At 45.9% G+C, this 21692-nt stretch overlaps 1 protein-coding gene across 1 annotated transcript; it reads right to left on the bottom strand.

The window, feature by feature from the left end:
• Positions 1 to 223: 223 nt before the first annotated feature.
• Positions 224 to 16413, bottom strand: TTC5 (tetratricopeptide repeat domain 5). Its single transcript, XM_075531086.1, has 10 exons — positions 16344 to 16413; positions 12625 to 12757; positions 11792 to 12003; positions 11277 to 11427; positions 10550 to 10641; positions 6792 to 6848; positions 6181 to 6327; positions 5792 to 6006; positions 2137 to 2281; positions 224 to 1199 (listed from the first exon to the last, which is right to left on the bottom strand). Exons 1-10 carry the CDS (start codon positions 16389 to 16391, stop codon positions 1080 to 1082), a joined length of 1320 nt encoding a protein of 439 aa, XP_075387201.1. The 5' UTR covers positions 16392 to 16413; the 3' UTR covers positions 224 to 1079.
• Between the last annotated feature and the right edge of the window lie 5279 nt (positions 16414 to 21692).

The raw sequence follows: 21692 nt of genomic DNA, 5'->3' as shown, positions 1-21692 counted from the left end.
CTTCCTCTCCAACACAACCAAGAGTTTTGTGCAGCAGATTTTAAGGTCTATATGGGATCAAATTGTCAAGAGCAACTTGAAAAATTAGGCAGGACGCTTAAGACAGTGAATTTATATGACTAGGGGAGGAAATGGGAAGGTGAGAATTACATAACTCAAATAAACAATGTCCCTAAGGGGTACATGTAGAAACTAGAGTGAATTGGTGTGTTTTGCTGTGTAGAGCCTCAAAAAAATAAATCTTTTTTTAAAAGAAACATTACCCCACCTGTTAGCTTCCCTACTGAGCCCCATAATTGTTGAGTATTATTTGTGAATTCTGTGTGGACATTTCAACAAATTACCAAACCTAGTAGACAAGTAGGGTGATGTGGGAGGGATGGGTGGTGCCAACGTATGACAGAATGAAGGTGGCAGGTCTGACCTCTGCTCACAGATTCATCCCCTGGGCAGATGTGGAGATGACTTCTCCTCCTTTGTGTAACCAGAGGTGGTCAGAGGTGGCCTCCGGGCCATTTCCCTCAGACTCTTAGCAGCATTACTATTCCTCAAACCAAGAATCCAAGCCTGGAGAAAATGAAGCAGACTAACTACGGGGTTTGCTTCTGTCCAAATGATTTTAATCCTATCTATTCCAATCCCTAAAGAGGGAAAATAAAAAATTAAAAGTAACAAATTATTCAAAAACCAAGTCATTAAAAAAAATTACACGCCCTCCCTTAGCAATAAATACTGAACTGATATGTACACAGGAGGCTCAGGAAGGAGGTAAGAACAGGAACCTTGGGGACTCCGTCCCAGCACTGGGAGAGTGAGAGCCCAACAGGTCTGCCAATTCCGTGCTCTCTACATAACGCAGGGAGCAGTGAGAGGCGCAGGAGCAGCACATCCATCGGGGGGAGCATTCGGCCCTGGAGGGGGCTCACGTAGGGCAGAGCGAGGTACAGATGGGAGGGACACAGCGCACAGGTAGGGGAAGTCTTCATCCAAAACTTCATCAACCCCACCCTGGCTGAGTCACTGCCCCTGAGCTGCGCTTGTGGCCTCTTCTCCCCCTTTAGCTTGTGAGTCAGGGAAGGTCATTCGCACTGTGGTCGGGAGGCGACCATGGCCGCAGCCTGGCTGCTGGAGCCCGGAGGCTTCCCATTCACCACTAGCAGGAGGGGTGTCTCCACACGAACACTGCGAAAGGAGTAGTCCTGGAGAGACAGACAAAGATGTTCAATACAGATCCTCAGACGGAAGAAACTCCACCTGCAACTGCCTTCCACTCCCACTACTTCCCGAAGTTTTCAATCTTCAGAAGGAAAATCTGGGGCAGGTGTGGGACCAGCAGTGTCCCAGAGAGACGGTGATCCGACTTGGAAAGAAAGGCTCCTGGCATGAATAAAGGATGCCTCCTGCTCTCAGACAACCTGCCCATCCCACGGGGGGGTTGGGGGGTGGGGGTGTTGCTAATGAACTGGATCCACAACGCAGCTATGCCACACTGTTCTCGGATGTCATACCAGTTAGGGACTGTTATCACCCTGTAGTGTTTTCGACTCTGAGTGGAAACCTTTGAAAAAGGTCCCTGTTACTGTGTACGAAAGATAAGGTATGAACACCGATTTAATATATTTTGGAGGATGCCATTTGGCAACATGCTTTGTAATTTAAATTCCAACTGGCAAATGAATGTACATAATTTCTGTAAGGAGAAAAACGTATCACTCATTTTACTTTTTCCTGCTGATATAATAGAAGTAACTTTATCTTATATTTGGTAGATTAATTGGGGGCCTGACACACATGGGTCAGTTCAAACCAATGTTGTGGGATACAGACACTCACAAAAGAACGCTCATCGACATCTATAGACACTATCCATGGAGTTAAAATCTGCATGTGACAACATGTGTATCTGTCTGTGAAATGGGAAAACACCAGGGTTATACACACAAAGCTGCTAACACCTGAGTGTTTCCATCTGCTTGCTTTAGTTCTTGTTCCTTACCACTGCTATCCACTGTTGGTAATAAAACAGCCTAACTGTCTGCACACACGCACACACACTCTTACGCCTGTCTTTTCAGAGCAGTGCAAGGGGTCCTGCTTCCAGAGCCTGGGGAGGAGAGCACCCTAGGCATTGCTTACCTTTCCCTTGTGCTGAATTCGGTGCAGCCGGAGGCTGGGCTCAGGAATGGCCACAGAGTCCCCAATGAGCACGCCCCAGCTCTGCACCATATTATACACCATTACGGCAAAGCAAGGTCCATCGGAATCCACCAGGCCAAACGTACTGCCGGGTTGAATGTAATACGAAAAAGAAGACAAAAGGAGAGAGAGAAAGAAGAACAAGGGCAAGAGAGAAGCACATAAAATAGTGTGAGCGCTTTTCAGCTGTTAATTTAGAAAATGGACATGGTTCCCCACCACCGACATCGCCCACGCTGTATGGCTGGGTCACGATTGATTTCAGTTTTAATATGTCCCTGGAGAATAAACAGAATCATCGATTCACTTTGCTTTAAAACACGAACACAACACACACACACACACACACACGGAGGCCGCGCAATGATTAATATAGTCATCTAAAATTTTGCAGCTGAAATACGATTCCTGGCCTATCAATTTAACTAACACATGGGTCACCAAACCTTCAATGTCAATCAATTTCATTTAATGCCACAAACTGTCACTGAATAGTGTGCTAAGCATTGTGCTTAGCAATGAGATACCGATCCCGCTGTGAGTGAGTTTATAATCCAGCAGAGTGCTCTCTCTCTCAATCCTTTCTTTCCCCCTCCCCCTCTCTCCCCTCTTTCTCCTCTCCTCTCCTCTCTTCTCTTTCTCTTCTCTTCTCTATCACCTTCTCTCCCTAATAAAAACCCATTTGGATCACCAAAAAAATAAATAAATAGTCCAGCAGAGTTCGACAATTTCGCTGACAGCGCAGTGATAGGGGTTGGAGTATCACTTTCTCTGTGCTGAATTCAGGGAAGCTAAGGGTGGGTTGTCAGAGCCCAGAAGAGAAATGTCTACCTTCAAAATGGGAAATGAGAGGTGGGTTCCCAGAGGACGTGACCCGTAAAGGGAATCTTAAAGAACCACCACCACAAAAAAAAAAAAAAGCTGAATTCAAACAGGAAAACTAATCCTCTGCAGACATTTTTCTTTTTAAACCTCTGGAGCGATGGGACAGAGAGGACTGGACCAGAAGGAGGAAGAAGAGAACTTCCGGGAACGACAAGACGGCTCTGCAGCTTGATGGGGTTTCGGTGGCCCAGGTGCATGCCAGTTGTCCCAGCCCAATCACCGGGCACTGAAGACTTGTGCCTTCCATTGCATGAAAATTTTGACTCAAAAGAAAAATCTAGAATAAAACACTAATTTCTAGTTAATGATTACATGCTGAAGTATTTAGGGGAAAAAGACCGCAATCTGCTTTAAAATGTACCCTAAATAGGGCAAATTAATGAATAACGAGCTAGGTAGATGTGTGATAAACCTAGTATGCCATGAATAGTGAAATCTGAGCGGTCAGTGTGACATGAATGTTCGTTATAAAGTTCTTTCGCCTTTAATGTATATTTAAATTTTTCTGATATTAGGGGAGGGGGAAGCTAGCTAGGTCAAGAAGGCAGCAAAAACATGTTCAGAAAGCATGGCTGGAACAGAAGACACACGTGGAAAAGTGGCAGAAGATGAAGCAAAGACGTAGCCAAGGAGTAAATCAGGAAGGGCCGGGAGCACTAAGCTGTGGTCAGGAGATCAAGCTTTATCCCCGAAATGACCAAGTGCCAGTAAGGGAATTTCCATTGGAAAGGAGCATGTCAGACTTGCGCCGTGGGCAGAGTTCGGGGCAGCACCGTGGAAGAGAGAGAACAGAGACTGCGTGGGAACTGATCGGTGACGTGATGTGGGGCTGCCTTAAGGAAGGAGGGACCAAACTGGTTCCAGCTGCCACTGAGCGAAGTCCAACTCATGAGAGCCCCACGTGTGTCAGAAGAGAACTGTCCTCTATTGTTTCCAAGAGCTCCATTTTGGGACGTTAACTGTCAGGCCTTTCCTCGGTGGACTCAAACTCCAACTTGTGGATAAACAACCCAGTGCATCAGCCACTTGCACCATTCAGACAGAAAAGCGGGTACAAAGAACATGAATTGACAGGTCATGGGGCGAACCTCCAAGTGGGAGGGTGGGAAAGTTCAGTCCGGTTTCCACAAGTCTCCATCAAGTGACTGAGTAGAGGTGATGTCATGCACTGACGGCAAATACAGGAGGGAGCTTCAGGTTTCCATGACAAGATGGCAGGCTCAGTTCTGGACACAGTGAGGGGGAGATTTCTGGCTGGAGCCCAAAGGCAGCCTAGGTTAAGAGGAGGTCAACGCTTGGAAGCGAGGTTTGGGCTGGAGATACACCTGTGAGCACCCCAGAGGCAGCCAAAGCCCCGTCTAGGTCCACAGGGAATAACCGAGGGGGTGATCAACTGATGAGACAGCCAAGAATTGGCCTTCAATGTATCCTATGAGACACAGATGCATTCACAGCAAACATCGCCACCTAGCGTAGACTCGGGAGGAATCCCACCAAAGCCTCAGCACTGCCTGCACCAGGTATGCCCAGCAACCAACTGGGCAAAAGAGTCACTTATTTGCCATTGCAGTGTAGAGCAAAGAGGACAGGGGCAAAAACAAGAAGCTGGGAAGTTGGGGGGTGAGCATTAGAACTGATTGTGGTGATGTATATACAACTCTCTGTTAAAGTGATTTAATCGTGGAAGTGCATGGTGTGCAAATATTGTATCAAGAAAACGACTTTAAAAAAAAAAGAAACCAAATGTGACCACTGGTTACCATGGGTGAAGGAGAAAGAGTGGTTGCTTAGGGGACACTGAGTTTATGCTCATGGCAGAGAATTATCCATGTAGAAGTTGTGGAATTGGAGAATGTTTTGTTGTGTATATTTTGGCCACATCTAGGGGAAAAAATTACATGAATAACATTGAGTACAAGGAATCGAATGTGGTGATAATTGTACAACTCTTCTTGATCGATTGAATTGTTGAATTGTATAACGTGGATTAAGTGCTGATAAAAGTGTTAAAAAAAGAATCTAGGAAGCTAATGTCTAGAAAACAGGCACAAAAACAGAAACCAAGGAGTGGGAAAATATTTATCGTCCCTACAACACATGGCACAGAGAGCAGATGCCCAAGAAATATTTGGTGAGTGACACCTGAGACAACCACGCTAACGAGACCTTAAATCTCCCATCGAAGAAGCTCTCCGACCAAACTGCGTACACACACCCAAATCCAAGCAGGTCGAAGGACGCCTCCTCCTTCAACTCCTAGGATCATGAAAACACAAAGGGGCCAAAGAATTTCGTCTCCCATTTGTCTTTTTAAAAGTGTAGCTTATCAAATCTTATCTCTGGATGGAGGAATCCACAAAGCACCAGGCTCAGGTCAAGGAAGAAAATGGGCCATGCAAGAATCTGTCAAGACCTTGGACCAAGACTATTCCACATCACCTAGACCCCCAGAGTCCCGGGGGTGCAACCAGGTAACAAGCTCAGCTTCTAACGAAAAGGTGATGGTTCATGTCCACCCAGTGGTGCCGTGGAAGAAAGGTCTGGTGACCTGCTTCCCCTGACTCAGCTGGGTAGACAATACCTGCCCCTGGGAGAGCTACTGAGGGAAGAAGAGCCCACTAGTCTGTGGCCCGAGCAATCTCCTCGGTGGCTAACGAGAGGCCAGGACGTGAAGGCAGTTCGTTCAGAAGCGAGTGAAAGAGGAACTCACAAGGGGACTTTCTCCTCGGTGGTGAGGCTGAACACCACCTTCCCCAGGACCACCACGCCACCGTTCACACCAGGCTGCAGGGCACTCAGTGGCTTGAGTTCCAGGTGCACCTTCTGCCCAGAGGCTGACTGGTAGCGCCCATCACCACAAGGGCCGAGATGCGCTGGTCGCAAGCTTCCCAGCATGCTCTGCAACTTTTTGGTCTTCATCTTTCCCTGAAGAAGAAAAGCAAAAAGATAAGAAGCTGGAAATTAAGTCACTCTCAACCAGTCTAGTCCTTCTTCCCAAACCACCCACTTCTGTCACATCACCGCCACTTCAGCCTCTTCTAATTTTACGACCTCTGCCTGACACAGAAGAGGAGGGGCCAGTCCTGCAGGCTTCCTTACCTTGCTCTCAAGGAGGCTGGTTAATCTCTCCAGGAATTCCAGGAGCTGCTGTTCTCGTTGCTGGGGCTCTGGCCAGCCGGGGTCCAGTGCTGCCGCACGAGAGAAGCCATCCAGGGCCTCCCCGTAACTCTCCTCATATTTATGTAACTGCACAAGGAGCAACCGAAAACCTCCCAGTTACAGGTGTTATTTCAGGCAAACTCTGCCAGGGAAGTGGAAGCCCAGAGGCGAAGAATCTAGAGAACGAACCCTTCTCCTTCCCAGTTCCCCAGGCACAGCCAGGAAGTGGCCAGCAGCCAACAGCCTTCCTTCCTGGTCCTGGACATCACTACCAAGGGTCACTTTATTTTCACACTGAAACTGAACACTGCAGCCAAGGTTCTCTAACAGTCCCCCTGTCCTCTACCGACTCTCCCACCTCCTCAGTCCCTTCTCCTTTCCCTTCATGACTCTACCAGACTCCTACGGTAAAGTGAGCTACCTTCTTCCTAGAAGTCATTTGGCTTTCTGCTGGCAGCTTGTATCCAACCTAGTATCCAACTTGTCTTCACAGGCTAAGGCCTAGCTGTCTCATCTGTCTGACCTTGAGGACCAACCCCCTCAGGTCTTACCGTTGCCCTGTTCAGATGAAGGTCAGGATTGGTGGAAGCTGTGCTGTCAACCCTCTCCTACAGTAGGAAGAAAAGATTGTCAGTGGGTCCTGTCTGGGTCGCGAGGACCCAGTGTGGCCAATAGGCCCTAGGTCTCCACTCCCTAGGAAAAAAATGTTACTGTTTCTTTCTGGTCAAAATTCGGCCTGTACACACACTGGTGCACAGCAACTGCTCATGTGATCTACAGTTATCAACAGATGTGACACAAAACATCACCCCAAACCGTTAAGTCTCTAAAACTTCACAATATATGGGACATTTCTGTGCGATTTTAAAATGTGATTCCAATTTACCCATACAATATGAGAAAGATAGAATAAAAAGCATGTTAAAAACATTCTGATTTTTAAAATATGTATTTACTTTAAATAACGAGATGCTGACACCCTGAGTAAAGCTTGGCAAAAATGATGTTAACTTAAAGCGTTTCCTCTGCCTGTGAGTTTGACTCTAGACATGCGTAGAACCATGTTTCCAGCCCAGCTCCTCTAGGCCACACTGGAAGTGACACTGATTCTCTACTTAGAGTGTGCTCGGGCAGGACCTGTCCACAAACCAAGAGGCAGTCGTTCAAACAGAACAGGGGGAGCATCGTGTGGCTTATCAAGGCTGTATCCTGTCACCCTACGTATTCAATCTGCACGCTGAGCGAATTGCCAGAGAAGCCGGACTGTATGGAGAATGTGGCATCGGGACTGGGGAACAGTTCAATAGCAGCCAGTGGCATGCAGGGGACACAACCTGCCTTGCTGAAAGCGAGGACAGCGGGCACTTGGTGATGGCGATCAAAGGAAACAGCCTTCCGTATGGATTATATTAACAGGCGGAAATCAAAAATCCTCACACAGCGACCAGGAGACATCACGAGAACAGAGAGAAGATTGAAGTTGCCCAGGATTTCATTCTACCTGGAAGCAGCAGTCAGAAATCCAACAACACGCTGCACCTGGCCAATCTGCTCCACAAAACCGCGCAGCAGTGTTAGAGAGAGAGGATGTCACTCCAAGGACCAAGGTGCGCCTGAGCCAATCACTGGCACGTTCAACCTGGGCACGGAATCAAGAACACTACAGAAGGACTGGCGGTCTTCAATTATAGTGTCGGCGAAGAATGGAGAACAAGCAAATCTGTTTTAGAGCAAGCTGAGGCAGGATAATCCTAAAAGAAAGGACGGTGAGACTTCAGCTCAGATGCTCTGGACACGCTGTCAGGAGAGACCACACCCTGGGGAAGGACACCCTGCTCCGTGAAACAGAGGCTCGGTGAAAAAGAAAAAGGCCCTCACACCTGTCATAACACAGTGGCTGCACCAACCATCTAAAACTAACAGTCACGAGGATGGCAAAGGGCCAGGCGGTGTTTCGCTCTGCTGTTCACAGGGTTGTCTTACGTGCGAAGCAGCACCAGGGCACTAACAACCATTAAAATGGCTGGCCCCAAGCACAGGGCAGAACCAACAAATGCGCTGTGCAGAAAACTCTCTTCTTCTTCTCCTTCAATTCTAGGCATGCCTGCTGCACTGCCAAAGAGGAATAAGAGGAACTAAAATGGTTTAAAACGGTTGGGTCAAATGTGTTTCAAAGGTATGGTTGAATAATTGAAGAGCTGAACTCTGGGAGGTGGAGGGGAAATGAAGAGCTCATAAGGAACACACGAATGAAGAAAAAGTTCTAAAATGGATTGGGGTGATGATTTCACAACTCTTATCGATGTGACTGAACTACTGAACTGTATTATATGGGAATTATATGCCAATAAAACGGTTGAAAAGTAAAATTAAAAGATAAAACAGGATAAAAAAAGGGTTGAACTAGTCAGTAGAAATCGACTCATAAAACCATAAAACAGCACACCATATTCTTTAAATGTAAATATTTGTCAAATTAAGAAACTTGAGTAAAATGTACTTTCTCTCCCTAAAAGTTTCTGGACTGAAAGAGCGGACGCGAAACTGCTTGCCTGACTATGTGGTAACTGCATTTCTTATTATGCCACACAGAGCCACCCAGTAATGGCAAAGAAGAGAAATGACGACGTCCTGATACCTGCTATCTGGGGATGACCCATGACAACATACTGAGTAAGATTAGTCAAAATGGGCAAATAGTATATTATTCCACTTATATGAACTATCTGGACTAGACAAATATACAGACTTATTTATGAGTAGCGCCCAGGGGCAGGCAGGACTGAAGGGATGAGGGGGAGTGACTGCTCAGAGGACACCAAGCTCCCAGTTAGCGTGACGGAAAATGGTGGAACAAGGAGCAGCGACCGCTGCACAACACGATGAACACATGTCACGGAATTTTATCAGTGAGGAACATTCAAGAGGCAAATGTTTTATTACCAACACAGTTGCTACGATAAAAAATGTTAGATTTTACAGGTAAGAGAGTAGGTCTTTTAAGAGTGGAATTGTTTGGGGTTTCATTTTTACAAAAATGAAGTTTCCTGAAACATTGTAAAATGCCCCGGGCAAATGAAGCAGCAGCTCTGTCTGTCACGGGAAGCAAGAAAGCAGAGAGCAAAGAAGGGCGGCCGTGAGGGTTACAGGGCGTGTGCACTCTATGTTACATCGACGGACACCGGGCCTGTGGCTATCAACAGAAAGGGGTCTGACACAGAGCAGAAGTTCCAGCGAATGAATCCCTGGGAAATGAAACCAAAGGGGCAACACGCTGTGAGCATTGGGGTCTCCGGGAAATCTAGAGCCACCACCACAGCTAACGGTGTGGCTCATTTGGGTGTAGCCTCTAATTTGCAAGGTCAGTGCCCCTCAAGTGTGGCCACCACTGCCAGGTCAGGGGAGACTCGCACGTGGCCGTAACTGAACAGGCGTTAGCGGAGGAGGAGGGGAGGGGAGGAGGGGAGGGGAGGAAGAAGAGGAGGAGGAGGAGGAGGAAGAAGAGGAGAAGGCCTGGCCTCTGCTTCTGAAGAGCCAACCAGTAAAGCCACTTTGGATCGTAACATGCAGATGCCCTGGGCATGGAGATGGCGGTACCAGCCTGGGCGGCATTTCGTTCTATTCCACACAGGAAACCGGAGTCTGGGCTGACTGACGGCGCCGACAGACAACCAATGAGAGGCGTTTTCCCTTTCGTTTAAAAATGTACACCAAATATATGAATGATGAAGGGTTCATGAAGTAGGGGGGAGTGGGGAGGGAAGGGGAAAAAGAGCAGCAGATATTAAAGGCTCAAGTAGAAGGCAAATGTTTTGAGGAGGATGATGGCAACAAATGTACATATGTGCTTGACACAATGGACGGATGTATGGATTGTGATAAAAGTTGTAAACGAGCCCCCAATAAAATTATTTAAATAAATAAATGGGTAAGTAAATAGGTAGGTAGGTAGGTAGGTAGGTAGGTAGGTAGGTAGGTAGGTAGGTAGGTAGGTAAATAAATAGATAGAAATGTACATCGATGTGGAAAAGTATTCTTTTCAGATTTTTCCCCCCCATTAAAAATGATGTGCTTCCTGAAATAGGTTTTGTGATTTGGTTATGCACACCATGAGAGAAACTGAGAGTCCTCGATGGAGAAGACCCTCAAGTTACAAGAGAGTAATTCTCCTGTGCTGACAGCACTTAGCAAACGCACGGGTGCCCGCACACACTGCCCAGATTCCTGGCTAATGGGACACAGGGAAACGAAGCAATGGCTCTGGCGTCCGTTGCTGCCTCTACTCATGTGGCCTGGTGGACGTACTTACTGCTTGTGCATAGGCACTGAGGGCCTGCTGGGAGATCTTAGGGCTCTGGCCGGTATTGAAGTAAAGAGAAAGGTATGCGTTCCCCAGGATATCTGGAAGAGAAATGAAGAGGTGGGTCACCTCTGAGCCCAAGTTCAAGACATGACCTATTGTGGTCATCCTCAAAAGTCCACCGGACAGATCTCATATTGGACACAAACCAGTGATAGTTATTTTAAAAATAAACCATTCAAACCCACTGCCATCAAGTCAATTCCAACACATAGCAACCCTACAAAGGGTTTCCAAGACTGTAAACCTTTCCAGCAGCAGAAAGCCTCGTCTTGCTTCCACCAAGCGGCTGGTGGATTTGAACTGCCAATCTTGAAGAAAGTAGCAGCGCAATGCCTAAACCGCAGTGCCACTAAGACTCCTTATCACAACCCGTTTAGTATACCCAAAACGCTCCAGAGAGTGATAAACAGACCCCATGAAGAAACCTCAACAGACTGCACAAAGCTCTACCTTGCTTACAGGGAAACACAAGCCTCTTCTCTTGGATCAAAAGGTCTAAGCGTTCCTAGAATAGTAATTCAGCAATATACTCGTGGGCCTTCTTCAAAACGAGATGCCCGGGCTTCAACCTTCGAGATGAAGTTAACAGATGGGCTCCGGATGATTCTGTCTGGCAGTCACGGCTGGAAAAGCCCTGCGCTAGCAATGTCTAGTGACCTCGGGGAGCACTCACACCAAGAACGGCCATCGTGGACATCCATCTGCACAGCCAACTTGGCCTGGAGGACACTGTCCATGACATGGCGAGAGTGTTCGTCCCCAGTATCAGTCCGCAGCTGGCGAAGCACCATGGACAGGTTTTGCAGGGAGACTTTGTTCTTGCACTGCAAATGGAGAAGAGGCTTCTTCAACTTGACTCATTGTGAGTGCCCTTTCCAGACCTCTTCTGACCTCAGGCCTCGCCTACATCGAATTCTTGCTGCCACCTGCATCTCAGACCCCCATCTACAAGGCCCAGTTTGCTTGTTACCTTTTCTTCACTTCCCATCTGCCCTGAACCTGATCCTGTCACCTTCAGGCTTTCTCGGCCCCCTGTCCGGATCAGCTCCCCCATGCTTCTTCCCCTCTGCCTCTGTTCTCCTGGCTCCAACCCTACGCTACCCTGGTATTCATCCTAGAGCACTCCACAGACCAGAGAAATCCAATCCTTCACATATGTGCTTTCTAAGGGGGCAGCAGGCAGCTCACATGCGTGAGGGCTCCTGAGAAGCAGGTGTGGGCAGCTGCAACATCCCCTTTCTTCCAGTACACCTCACCCAGCTGGTTCCAGGCTTCCACCAGCTCAGGCTCCAGCTTCACCGCCTTTGACAGAAGCTCCTCAGCCCTACGGCTATAGTCAGGAGTCACATTCAGTGCTTTTCCGGTTAGCATCAGAACCTGGGCCTTGCCCTGGACAGAACCTAGGAGGAGAAGTCAAGGAGAGAGGATGAAGTCTCCTAGGTTAGAAATGCTGCAAAGAAAGAAGGAGAGGCAGAGAAATGCATGTGACATGTTCATGGGAGACAGAACAGGGCAAACTGGAAGAAACAAGAGCTTCCCCCATATAGAGTCAGGGACGAGGTTAGGAAAAGGGAGATGATAAAAAGGGGGTGGGGGCCTTGAATGCCAGGTTAAGGGGTTCAGACTTCTGCCGGTCAATAGGACAAGCATTCAGAAGCAGAGAAGTCGGTAAGATTAAATGAATAGGGTGGCGTTGAAAAGATAACTCGTGTCACGGTAACTGTATACATTAATTTGGAAATCGGAGAAAGGAGAAGCAGGAAAGTCAGCTACGAGCAATCCTACAGCAGTTCCAGCAGAAAGCCGCTCGTTGATCCCATGCCGTTGATCATCATCAAACTTCAGAACAAGGAAAAAAAGAGAGGTCACCAGCCTGCAGGAGGGCCCTTAGAGGAAGTATTGTGACACTACCCCACAGCCAGCCGAGAGAAGGCCTCTCTGTCGGAGTGAGCAGAGAAGGCAGCTCTCTGTCGGAGTGAGGAGACGAGCAAAGAGAGGGTGCATGCCCGCGGCACTCATACCCATGAGTTCCTCCATCTGCCGCAGGGTCGTCTCCATCGCCTCCCGCACGTCCTGGTGCTTTCTCCCGGCATCCTCAACACTATGCGTGTCGAAATAGTGGTCTCGAAATGAATAGAGCTGATCCACCAGTTCCTAAAAAGTATAAGGACTTTAGCCTGAAGCAGAAAGGACACCAGAAAAGGAAATTCGAGGTGGCCTACAAATACTAATTCCCTACCTCATCTAGCAATGGCTCAGGAGGTAGGTGGCCGGGCCTATACAATACCACAAAGCATGCACAGAAGTAGCCAGCGACCCAGACCCAGACCCAGTACCAGGCAGTTCCTGACAATCTATACACCACGATGATAGTTCTCCTCCCCCAGGCCTAGCTGGACTCCCAAAATGATTCAAGTACTTCACTGACTAGGTAGGGGGAGGCAAACACTTTACATACCTGCCATAAACCAAAAATTAAAGACATCATCCTGTGTGGCTCTGGTCCCCAAAGAATAAAACTTTGAACCGCATCTTAAACATGGTCCTCCTAAGAAAAACAACTTTATCCCTGATTTTTCCTATGCTGATGTCTGAAAACACACCAAGCTTTTGTGAATACTGTAAACATGAGAGAACGGTAATGTTTTCCACCAAAACAGATCGATTTAAAATTGGTCGGCTCGTTAAGTTGTAGAATTTTAAATATCTATTTGTGCTTGTGCTGCTGGGATTTAGTTTTGTTCCATTTGGTATGGCATCTTCTGGTCCTCTTGCATGCTTCACAAGTAATCCCTTTCCTCACTTCAATGCTTTATCCCTAAGTCTCTGTGGACCACCAGGCAAAGCTTTCCCTAAACCAGAGTAGCAGCAGAAATATACCATCCAGTCCTATGAGGTCTTTTATTTTTTTAATCCTTTTATTTTAATCATTTAAAATCGTTTATTGACTTCATCATTTAATCAATCAGTTGTTAAGACCTATGAGGTCTTATCATCTACTTCCACACCCCAAGTCCACCCTGCTAGACCACCCTGCTAGACCACCCTTGCCTAAATCAGTATCCTTGCTTGCCTAGGCTATTCTGGTAGCTGTCTCACTCGATATCTTGCGTCTCTCTCTCCCATTCTTGCTGTGACTCTGTAAGAGCGTGCATCCTATCACAAACCTTCCAAGTTGTCTATTATCGTGAGAGTAAATCCAACTTCTCTCCATGGTCTAGAGCAGTGGTTCTCAATCTTCCTAATGCCATAGACCTTTTATACAGGTCATGTGGTGGTGACCCCCAACCATGAAATTACTGTCATTGCTACCTCATCACTGTAATTTTGCTACTGTTATGAATCATGTCAATACCTGATATGCAGGATGTATTTTCATTGTGACAAATTGAACATAATTAAAGCATAGTGATTAATCACAAAAACAATATGTAATTATATATTGTGAAATATTTATTTCTAATGACAAATAAATGAAATTTTGTCGTGTAGCATGGGTAACAGTCTTCATGCCGGAACTCGTAGGTGGGTGTATCTGCATGTGGCGGACCCACCCGGAGACAGAGGAGCAGTGTTTTGGTTCCTAAGACCATCAGAAATATGTGTTTCAGATCATCTTGGGCTACCCCTGTGAAAGCGTTGTTTGACCCCCAAAGGGGTCACGACCCACAGGCTGAGAACCACTGGTCTAGAAGGTCCTGTATCATCCAACACTCTACTAGGCCCCTGCCAGCAAACTTGACTTCTTACCCAACTCTCCTTCCCACAACACTCCAACCACCCTGACCCTGACTCAGTTCCTCAACTGCACCAAGTGACATCCCACTTTGGGGCCTTTCTCAGGCTCTTCCCTCCCCCTGGAACATCGCAGCTCACATGCCAATTTCCCACAGAGGCTTTCCCTGTTTATCCGATCAGAGGTAACTTTTCTCCTTTCCTTCACAATTAAATCATGCTCATTTTTTTCTGCATGGTATGTATGTTCCTTACTTGGAAGTATATGATGTATTCACTTAGTTGTCTATTGTCTGTCTGTCACTAGAATGTCTACGCTCTACGGCAGGAGGGACCTTGCCCGTTGCATTACAACTCTCTGAGCACTAGAACAGGGCTTGGGACATGATGGCTTCTCAATACACAGGTTGAGTGAATTCACTAATGAATCACCCTAGTCTCTATACTATGCTTAATTCAAAAAGCTACTGGAATGGACCAAAACTCTCTAATAGTAATGCTTTCAACTCTTATTATTTGAGATTTTTCTAGTCTCCAGACTACAGAAATTGTTTTTACCAAGTTTAGCAGGACTTGAAATTATGCATTTTTAGCTAGCAATCTTATGAAAATGGCCTGTAAAACATTTTGAGAAATATCTTTCTATCCTAAAAAGTCTATAACAACTAAATCAGTTTGCCACCTTTCCCACGTATAGAAGCATCACTACCCGAACCTTCTCCTCTTCCTCTCTCCTACTCTCATATTCAATTCTTGAACCCCAATTATCTACACATACACACACAGGCTGCTATAGGTCTCTACCACAAAAGAGTCCAAGAGACAGTTCTCAGAAAAATTACAGCCCACTTCCTTTAGTCCTGAAATCAGTATTGTTGCAAACTGTGAGTTTGAGAGAGGGTTTCAGTGTTTGTCTATTTGTTTTGTTTTCATCGTTAAATCAAGCAAGAGAAGCATTCTTTGGTAGTGGTGCTTTGTTTTGCTAGAGTGAATATTTTTTAAAGCATCGGTATATATAAGCTGCTAAAATTCAAATCGATTATATGTACCATCCCAAACAACTCTGTGGTCTATATTTTTGTACATGTTCTACGTATTTTCAAACATTTATACATAGTGATTCCTATGTGGCGCCTGGGTTGAGAAAGTGTGACTTCACACTAGAAAATATATATAATGAAGTTAACCCAACTCGGTTGTACGGGAAATAAATCCCACACTCCAAAGAAGTATTATAAATGTGTTATAGAAACAAGGACATTTTATGAATGTTTAACTGTGTGCGTTAGAAGCTTTCACGCGAGTGTACAAGCCTGCCACAGAGCCAATGTTTCCATCCCAAGCCGTGTTCCTGCGTTCACACACAAAGGCGTTTGTTAATAGGAACATTTTGGATGTTTAAAAGCAACGAGTTCTCGCCACCTACCCAGCCTAAAAGACGAGTCCCACTTTCAAACACAAGCAAATGTGAGCTGGGGGCGGTGAGGGGTACGTCTGCATCTCTTTGCAGCAAAGCTCAAACCGGGATTAGTGTTAAAATAAAGAAAATCAAAATGTTCACCCCTAGGGAAAGCACCGGCAGAGGTGCGGTCCGGATCCCTAGCAGGGTCGGTGCCCATCTCAAAGCAGAGGAACGTAGCCGGTACGGTCTGTGCGGGTGAAGGTGGCACGAGATGAGTGCCCTCGTGGAGACCGATCCTTCGACTCCGAGCGAAGCGAAAGGGGGAAGGGAAGCTGCCACTCGAAGGGCGACACTAAGAAAGTCAGAGGCAGCAAGCCCTCTTCCACACAGGGCAGAAGTCACACGCGGGAAGGCAGCAGCAGGAGGCTCCGAGCGTCGGGCAGCGCCCGCCCGGCCCGCGCCTGGCCCCGCCGCGGCCGTCTCTCCGGGGCCCCGCGCACGGCAGCTCGCGCGCGCCCCGGAGTCGCCGGCATTGCCCAAGCCGCGCTCCCGGCTTCTCCCCGGGTAACCAAAGCGCCCCCCGATTCCGACCTACGGCCCCACCTGCAGTTTCCGCACGGTCGGCTGGACTTCTTCCTCTTCATCAGCCATCGTTCCCAGCCACTCTCGAGTCTCCGCCCCCAACTTTGGAACCACCGAGACACACGCCCACCCCACTTCGAGGAGTCACAGCGACATCTAGCGGTCTGGAGGTTGACGTGGAGAGAAGCAACATGCTTCCGTGTCCCAAATCCTGAACAAAATGTTATCAGAGTGCATGTATGCTTTTGTTTCCTAGTTTTCTACTTATTGCTCAAAGGGTTACAGAACCTAGAAAATAAGCAGGTTAAGGCAGTGGAAGCATATTATAAATTTGAATTGTCGAATGGATGTGTTAAGGGGGCACACTTGAGGTCAGATTTCTTTCCAAATTCCAGTGACATTCTTTGCATGAGGAATCTTGTTGTTTTAAAATTTATACTGTGCCCATAAATCTACACCTTGAATGCTATTTCAAAAGCCATCATGATGTACCCTCATAATGCTTCTTTATTCCGACTCTCTAGAAACACTGTCTCTGCAAGAAGCAATTATTTGTCACTGTGTACTCATGTTCTCTTGAATTTTTCATGGTTTACATGTGTGAAGAGGCTTCACAATTTTTGTGGGAAAAATCCATTATCTTTTCATTGCATTTTTCTAGGAACTTTTTGAAATTAAACACAATTTTTTAATTAAAAAATGTTTGCCTCCATACAGAGTATCTCTGGAAAAGACACAAGTTGGCCCTGGTCATTGTTTCCAGAGAGGAGAGTGAGTGGCAGGGGCACATGGGTGGGAGCTTTTTTCCTTTTGTGCCTTTCTATACCTTTTCAATATGTACAGAATGGTAAAATACTAACCTAGTCAATAAATATGTATTTTTTAAGTAGCAGGTAATGTTCTTTCCTTCTGATTGTAGCTAATTTGTGCTTCAGTTTGGTCCTGCGAACCTTTAAAAAAATGAAGGCAAAATCATGAATCTATGTAAAATAATTTCCTCAGCTCTTTCTTAAAACTTTAAACTACACAAGCTCAATAAAAATCAAACTCACTGCCATCAAGTCGATGCCCCTTTGAGTTCCCAAGACAATAACTCTTTACAGGAATGGAAAGCCCTGTCTTTCTCCCACAAGCGACACATGAAGGAAAACACTAATATTTTCTAAATATGTAACATATATTTGATTAGCTATGTAATAGGAGTTAATTTTTAACTTTTTTTGAATTTTTTAAATCCTTTTATTGGGGGCTCGTACAATTCTTTTTTTTTAACAATGTATTAGGGGCTCATACAACTCTTATCACAGTTCATACATATACATACATCAATTGTATAAAGCACATCTGTACATTCTTTGCCCTAATCATTTTTTTTCAATTTTTAACTTTTAAAGTACATAAATTTTTTCATCTTCTTTGGAATACAGTTAAAATACAAATTGAAGAAATTCTGTATTTTATACCCTGGCCTACGAGTCCTGGTGGTGCAGTGGGAGACACGTTGGGCTGCAAACCACAAGGTAAGCAGTGTGAAATCACCAGCCACCCCAGAGGAGAAAGATGAGGCTTTCTGCTTACATAGTCTCAGAAGCCCAGAGAAGCAGTCTGCCCAGTGCTAAAGCATCTCTAGGAGTCAGAATTGCCTCACTATGGCAGGGAGTTTGAGTTTTTGATACACTGGTGACATAGTGGGGGCTAAGTACTGGGTGCCAACCACAAGCTTCTGGTTCAGGACCCAAGAGAAGAGGCTGTGTGTTCCAGTAAAGGTTTCGTCTCAGATACCCAATGGATTGCTGTTTTGTCATATAGAGGTTTACTATAAGTTCAAAACTGACTCCGTGGCGTAGAGTTTGATCTGAGTTTATTCCTAAAAGAAAAAAAAGTTCCGAAGAAGAGTTTATTCGTGAAGTATAATTACTTGTTTGTTTTTAATTTATCTAAAACAGGGATATATTCACCTCCCTTTCTGTAATGACTTAAGATAAAATATAATCAAATGATTTTGGTATAATTTTGTTACCTAAAAATCAATAGGATTGGCATTTAATTTCATTGTCATTTATCCTGAAGTAATAGGAACTAATCAAATAATGTAAGAACTAGAAAAGGCAGTACGGGTCATCTAGTGCAAATCATTGTACAGATATAGAAACTAAAGCCCAAAAGTTTACATTTAAACTCACTCAGACACTGTATATAAAAGACATACCAGCATGCTTCCTACCAACTAGCAGCACCAGAAAATATCCTTCAAATGTCTTTCTTGGCTCTACATTTTCATAAATAATCTGTGATAGTAGTTAGAAACACTATTTTATAAAGGAAAACAAAGAACAAATTTTTAAAACTTATTTTAATGTGATCACTTTAAACCAATCACATTTTAGTAAAGTTTCAGCTGACAAGTATATTCCTAAATACGTAAACATAAGGTTACATCTGGCAAGAAGATAAAAAGATGTTTCTCTTAAATGCCCCCAAATGTGCTGAAGAAATTAGATGGTGTCCCACTACCAGGTAGGCTGGGGTCTTAAAGGCTTGTCTCCAAGCAAGCTACTATCTAAGTGAGGTGTCAACCAAGTCCACATGGAAGAAGCACGAGAGGTCTGGGGGCCGGCCCCAACACCAACTACTAAGTGGACACCTGCCCCTCCCCTCAGAAGAATTTATTTCAAAGGACGGCACTGAATCTGCAGCTTGGGAAGAGGGACATATCTGAGCACATGGGAGCAGATGAAGGGGGAGGAGGAGAGAGTGGAGCATATCATGGCCCACCAGGCCAGGAGGTCGATGTTCCCAATTAGAGCAGCCAGTCGACAGAGAGGACCACATGGCCAGCCCCACTATGAGACATGACGTCCCTCACTGACCCATAGCCCTACAGGGGACAACACCGAAGACACAGTATGGGAATTCCACCCGATCGGACCCTGCCACACGGAGGCAAAACATTAAGGGGGTGCAACAAAACAGCAAAGGAACAGAGTGGCAAGGTCCCCAGGGAAGGCTGGAGGTGGACTTTGGGGCCAGGGTGTGGTGCCCCAACAGACTGGACTGGAAAACACCCCTAAAAGCCAACAAACAATCCTTGAACTAACTACAAGTTTTTCTTTCTTGTGTTTTGTTTTGCTTTGTGTTTTGTTTTTGGTTCGTTGTTGTTTTGTTGTATATTGTTTCTTGGTTGTGCTCTGTCTTGTTTTTGTGCATGTTATTATCTCTGCAGGTCTGTCTAAATAAGACAGGCTAGATGAACAATTGGAGGCAAAAACAACGGGACTGAAGTTCCAGGGGGACATGGGAGGGGGAAGCGGGGGGAAAGGTAGTGGTGTTAATAAACCCAGGGACAAGGGAACAACAAGCGATCCAAATCGGTGGTGAGGAGGGTGTGGGAGGCCTGGTTGGGCATCATCAAGGGTAATGTAAATAAGAGGAATTGCTGAAACCCTGGTGGGACTGAGCATGATAGTGGGACAGGAGGGAAGTCAACGGAAATAGAGGAAATAGCTGGGAGACAGAAGGCATTTATAGAGGTCTAGATAAAGACATGTACATATGCAAATATATTTATACATGAGGATGGGAAACTAGATCTGTGTGCATATATTTATAGGGTTAGTATTAAGGTAGCAGAGGGACATTGGACCTCCACTCGAGCGCTCCCTCAATGCAAGAATACTTTCTTCTATTAAATTGGCATTCTATGATGCTCACCTTCCTGACACAACCACTGAAGACAAAGTGGGTGAACAACTAAATGTGGTGAAGAAAGCTGATGGTGCCCGGCTATCAATAGAGATCGTGCCTGGGGTCTTAAAGGCTTGAAGGTAAACAAGCGGCCATCTGGCTCAGAAGCAATAAAGCCTACATGGAAGAAGCACACTAGCCTGTGACCATGAGGTGCTGAAGGGATCAGTTATCAGGCATCAAAGAACAAAAGAAATCATATCATTGTGTGCTCACCTCCCTGATACGACCGCTGGAGACAAATGGGTGCATAAGCAAATGTGGCGGAGAAAGTTCATGGTGCCCAGCTGTAAAAAGATATAGTGTCTGGGGTCTTAAAGGTTTGAAGGTTAATAAGCAGGCATCTAGCTCAGAAGCAACAAAGCCCACGTGGAAGAAACACACCAGCCTGTGCGATCACAAGGTGTCAAGGGATCAGGTATCAGGCATCATCAGAACAAAAAAATCTTACCATAGTGAATGAGCGGGGGAGTGCGGAGTGGAGACCCAAAGCCCATTTGTAGGCCACTGGACATCCCCTTACAGAAGGGTCTTGTGGAGGAAACGAGACAGTCAGGGTGCGATGTAGCAACAATGAAAAATACAACTTTCCTCTCGTTCCTAAATGCTTCCTTCCTTCCCCCACCCCCGCCCCACTGTCATAATCCAAATCCTACCTTGCAAGTCTGAATAGACCAGAGGTTGTACACTGGTACAGATGGGAACTGGAAACACAGGGAATCCAGGGCAGATGATCCCCTCAGGACCAATGGTGTGAATGGCGATACTGGGAAGGTAATGGGAGGTTGGGTTGGAAAGGGGGAACCGATTTCAAGGATCTACATGTGACCTCCTCCCTGGGGGACATACAACCGAAAAGTGGGGGGAGGGAGACGTGGGACAGAGCAAGTATGACAAAATAATAACTTATAAATTATCAAGGGTTCATGAGGGAGAGGGTTGTGGGAAGGAGAAAAAATGAAGACCTGATGCCAGGAGCTTGGGTAGAGAGAAAATGTTTTGAGAATGATGAGGGCAACAAATGTACAAATGTGCTTTACACAATTGATGTTATGTATGGATTGTGATAGGAGTTGTATGAGCCCCTAATAAAATGATTTTTTTTTAAAGCACGCCATTGTAAATCATATAATCTGAAGTCGAAGGAGCGATTACTATCAGAGCCTAAATTGTGAGAATCCAGTTTGCAGAAGGCTATGGATCAGTGAGAGCAGATACATTTGTGGGAGTTACACAGGAAATAAGCCTCCAGTAGTGTCCCTCTATCCAAATCGAGGCATTGGAGGAAGTGGTTAGTAAACAGTGCTTGGTAGAGATGAATACAAAAGATCAGTGAGAAACCTGACTCAAGCAGTTAAACCTTTGTCAGTTGATTCCCATTCCGATGCATGCTGGACCTGATCTAGTTTTCAACATTTTCTGTATTTTGGGGTTTTTTGTTCATTTGTTCATATTAGGGTTTATCTCAGAAGTGTTATGTCGCTGGAGGGGGAGGTGCCACCCTCTTGAAGTTGTGTTACATGTTTTTCTGTTGTTCAGTATCTGGAACCCAGAACTGATGAACCTACAGGGTCAGCAAGTAGCATGAGGGTTTCGAGGTAGTGGGTTGGGAGCAGGGGGGGGGAG

This window comes from Tenrec ecaudatus, chromosome 14, assembly GCF_050624435.1.
Source record: "Tenrec ecaudatus isolate mTenEca1 chromosome 14, mTenEca1.hap1, whole genome shotgun sequence".
NCBI classification, from domain to species: domain Eukaryota; kingdom Metazoa; phylum Chordata; class Mammalia; order Afrosoricida; family Tenrecidae; genus Tenrec; species Tenrec ecaudatus.
Note: the sequence above shows the minus strand (reverse complement) of the source record. Positions and strands in the feature narration are given on the sequence as shown.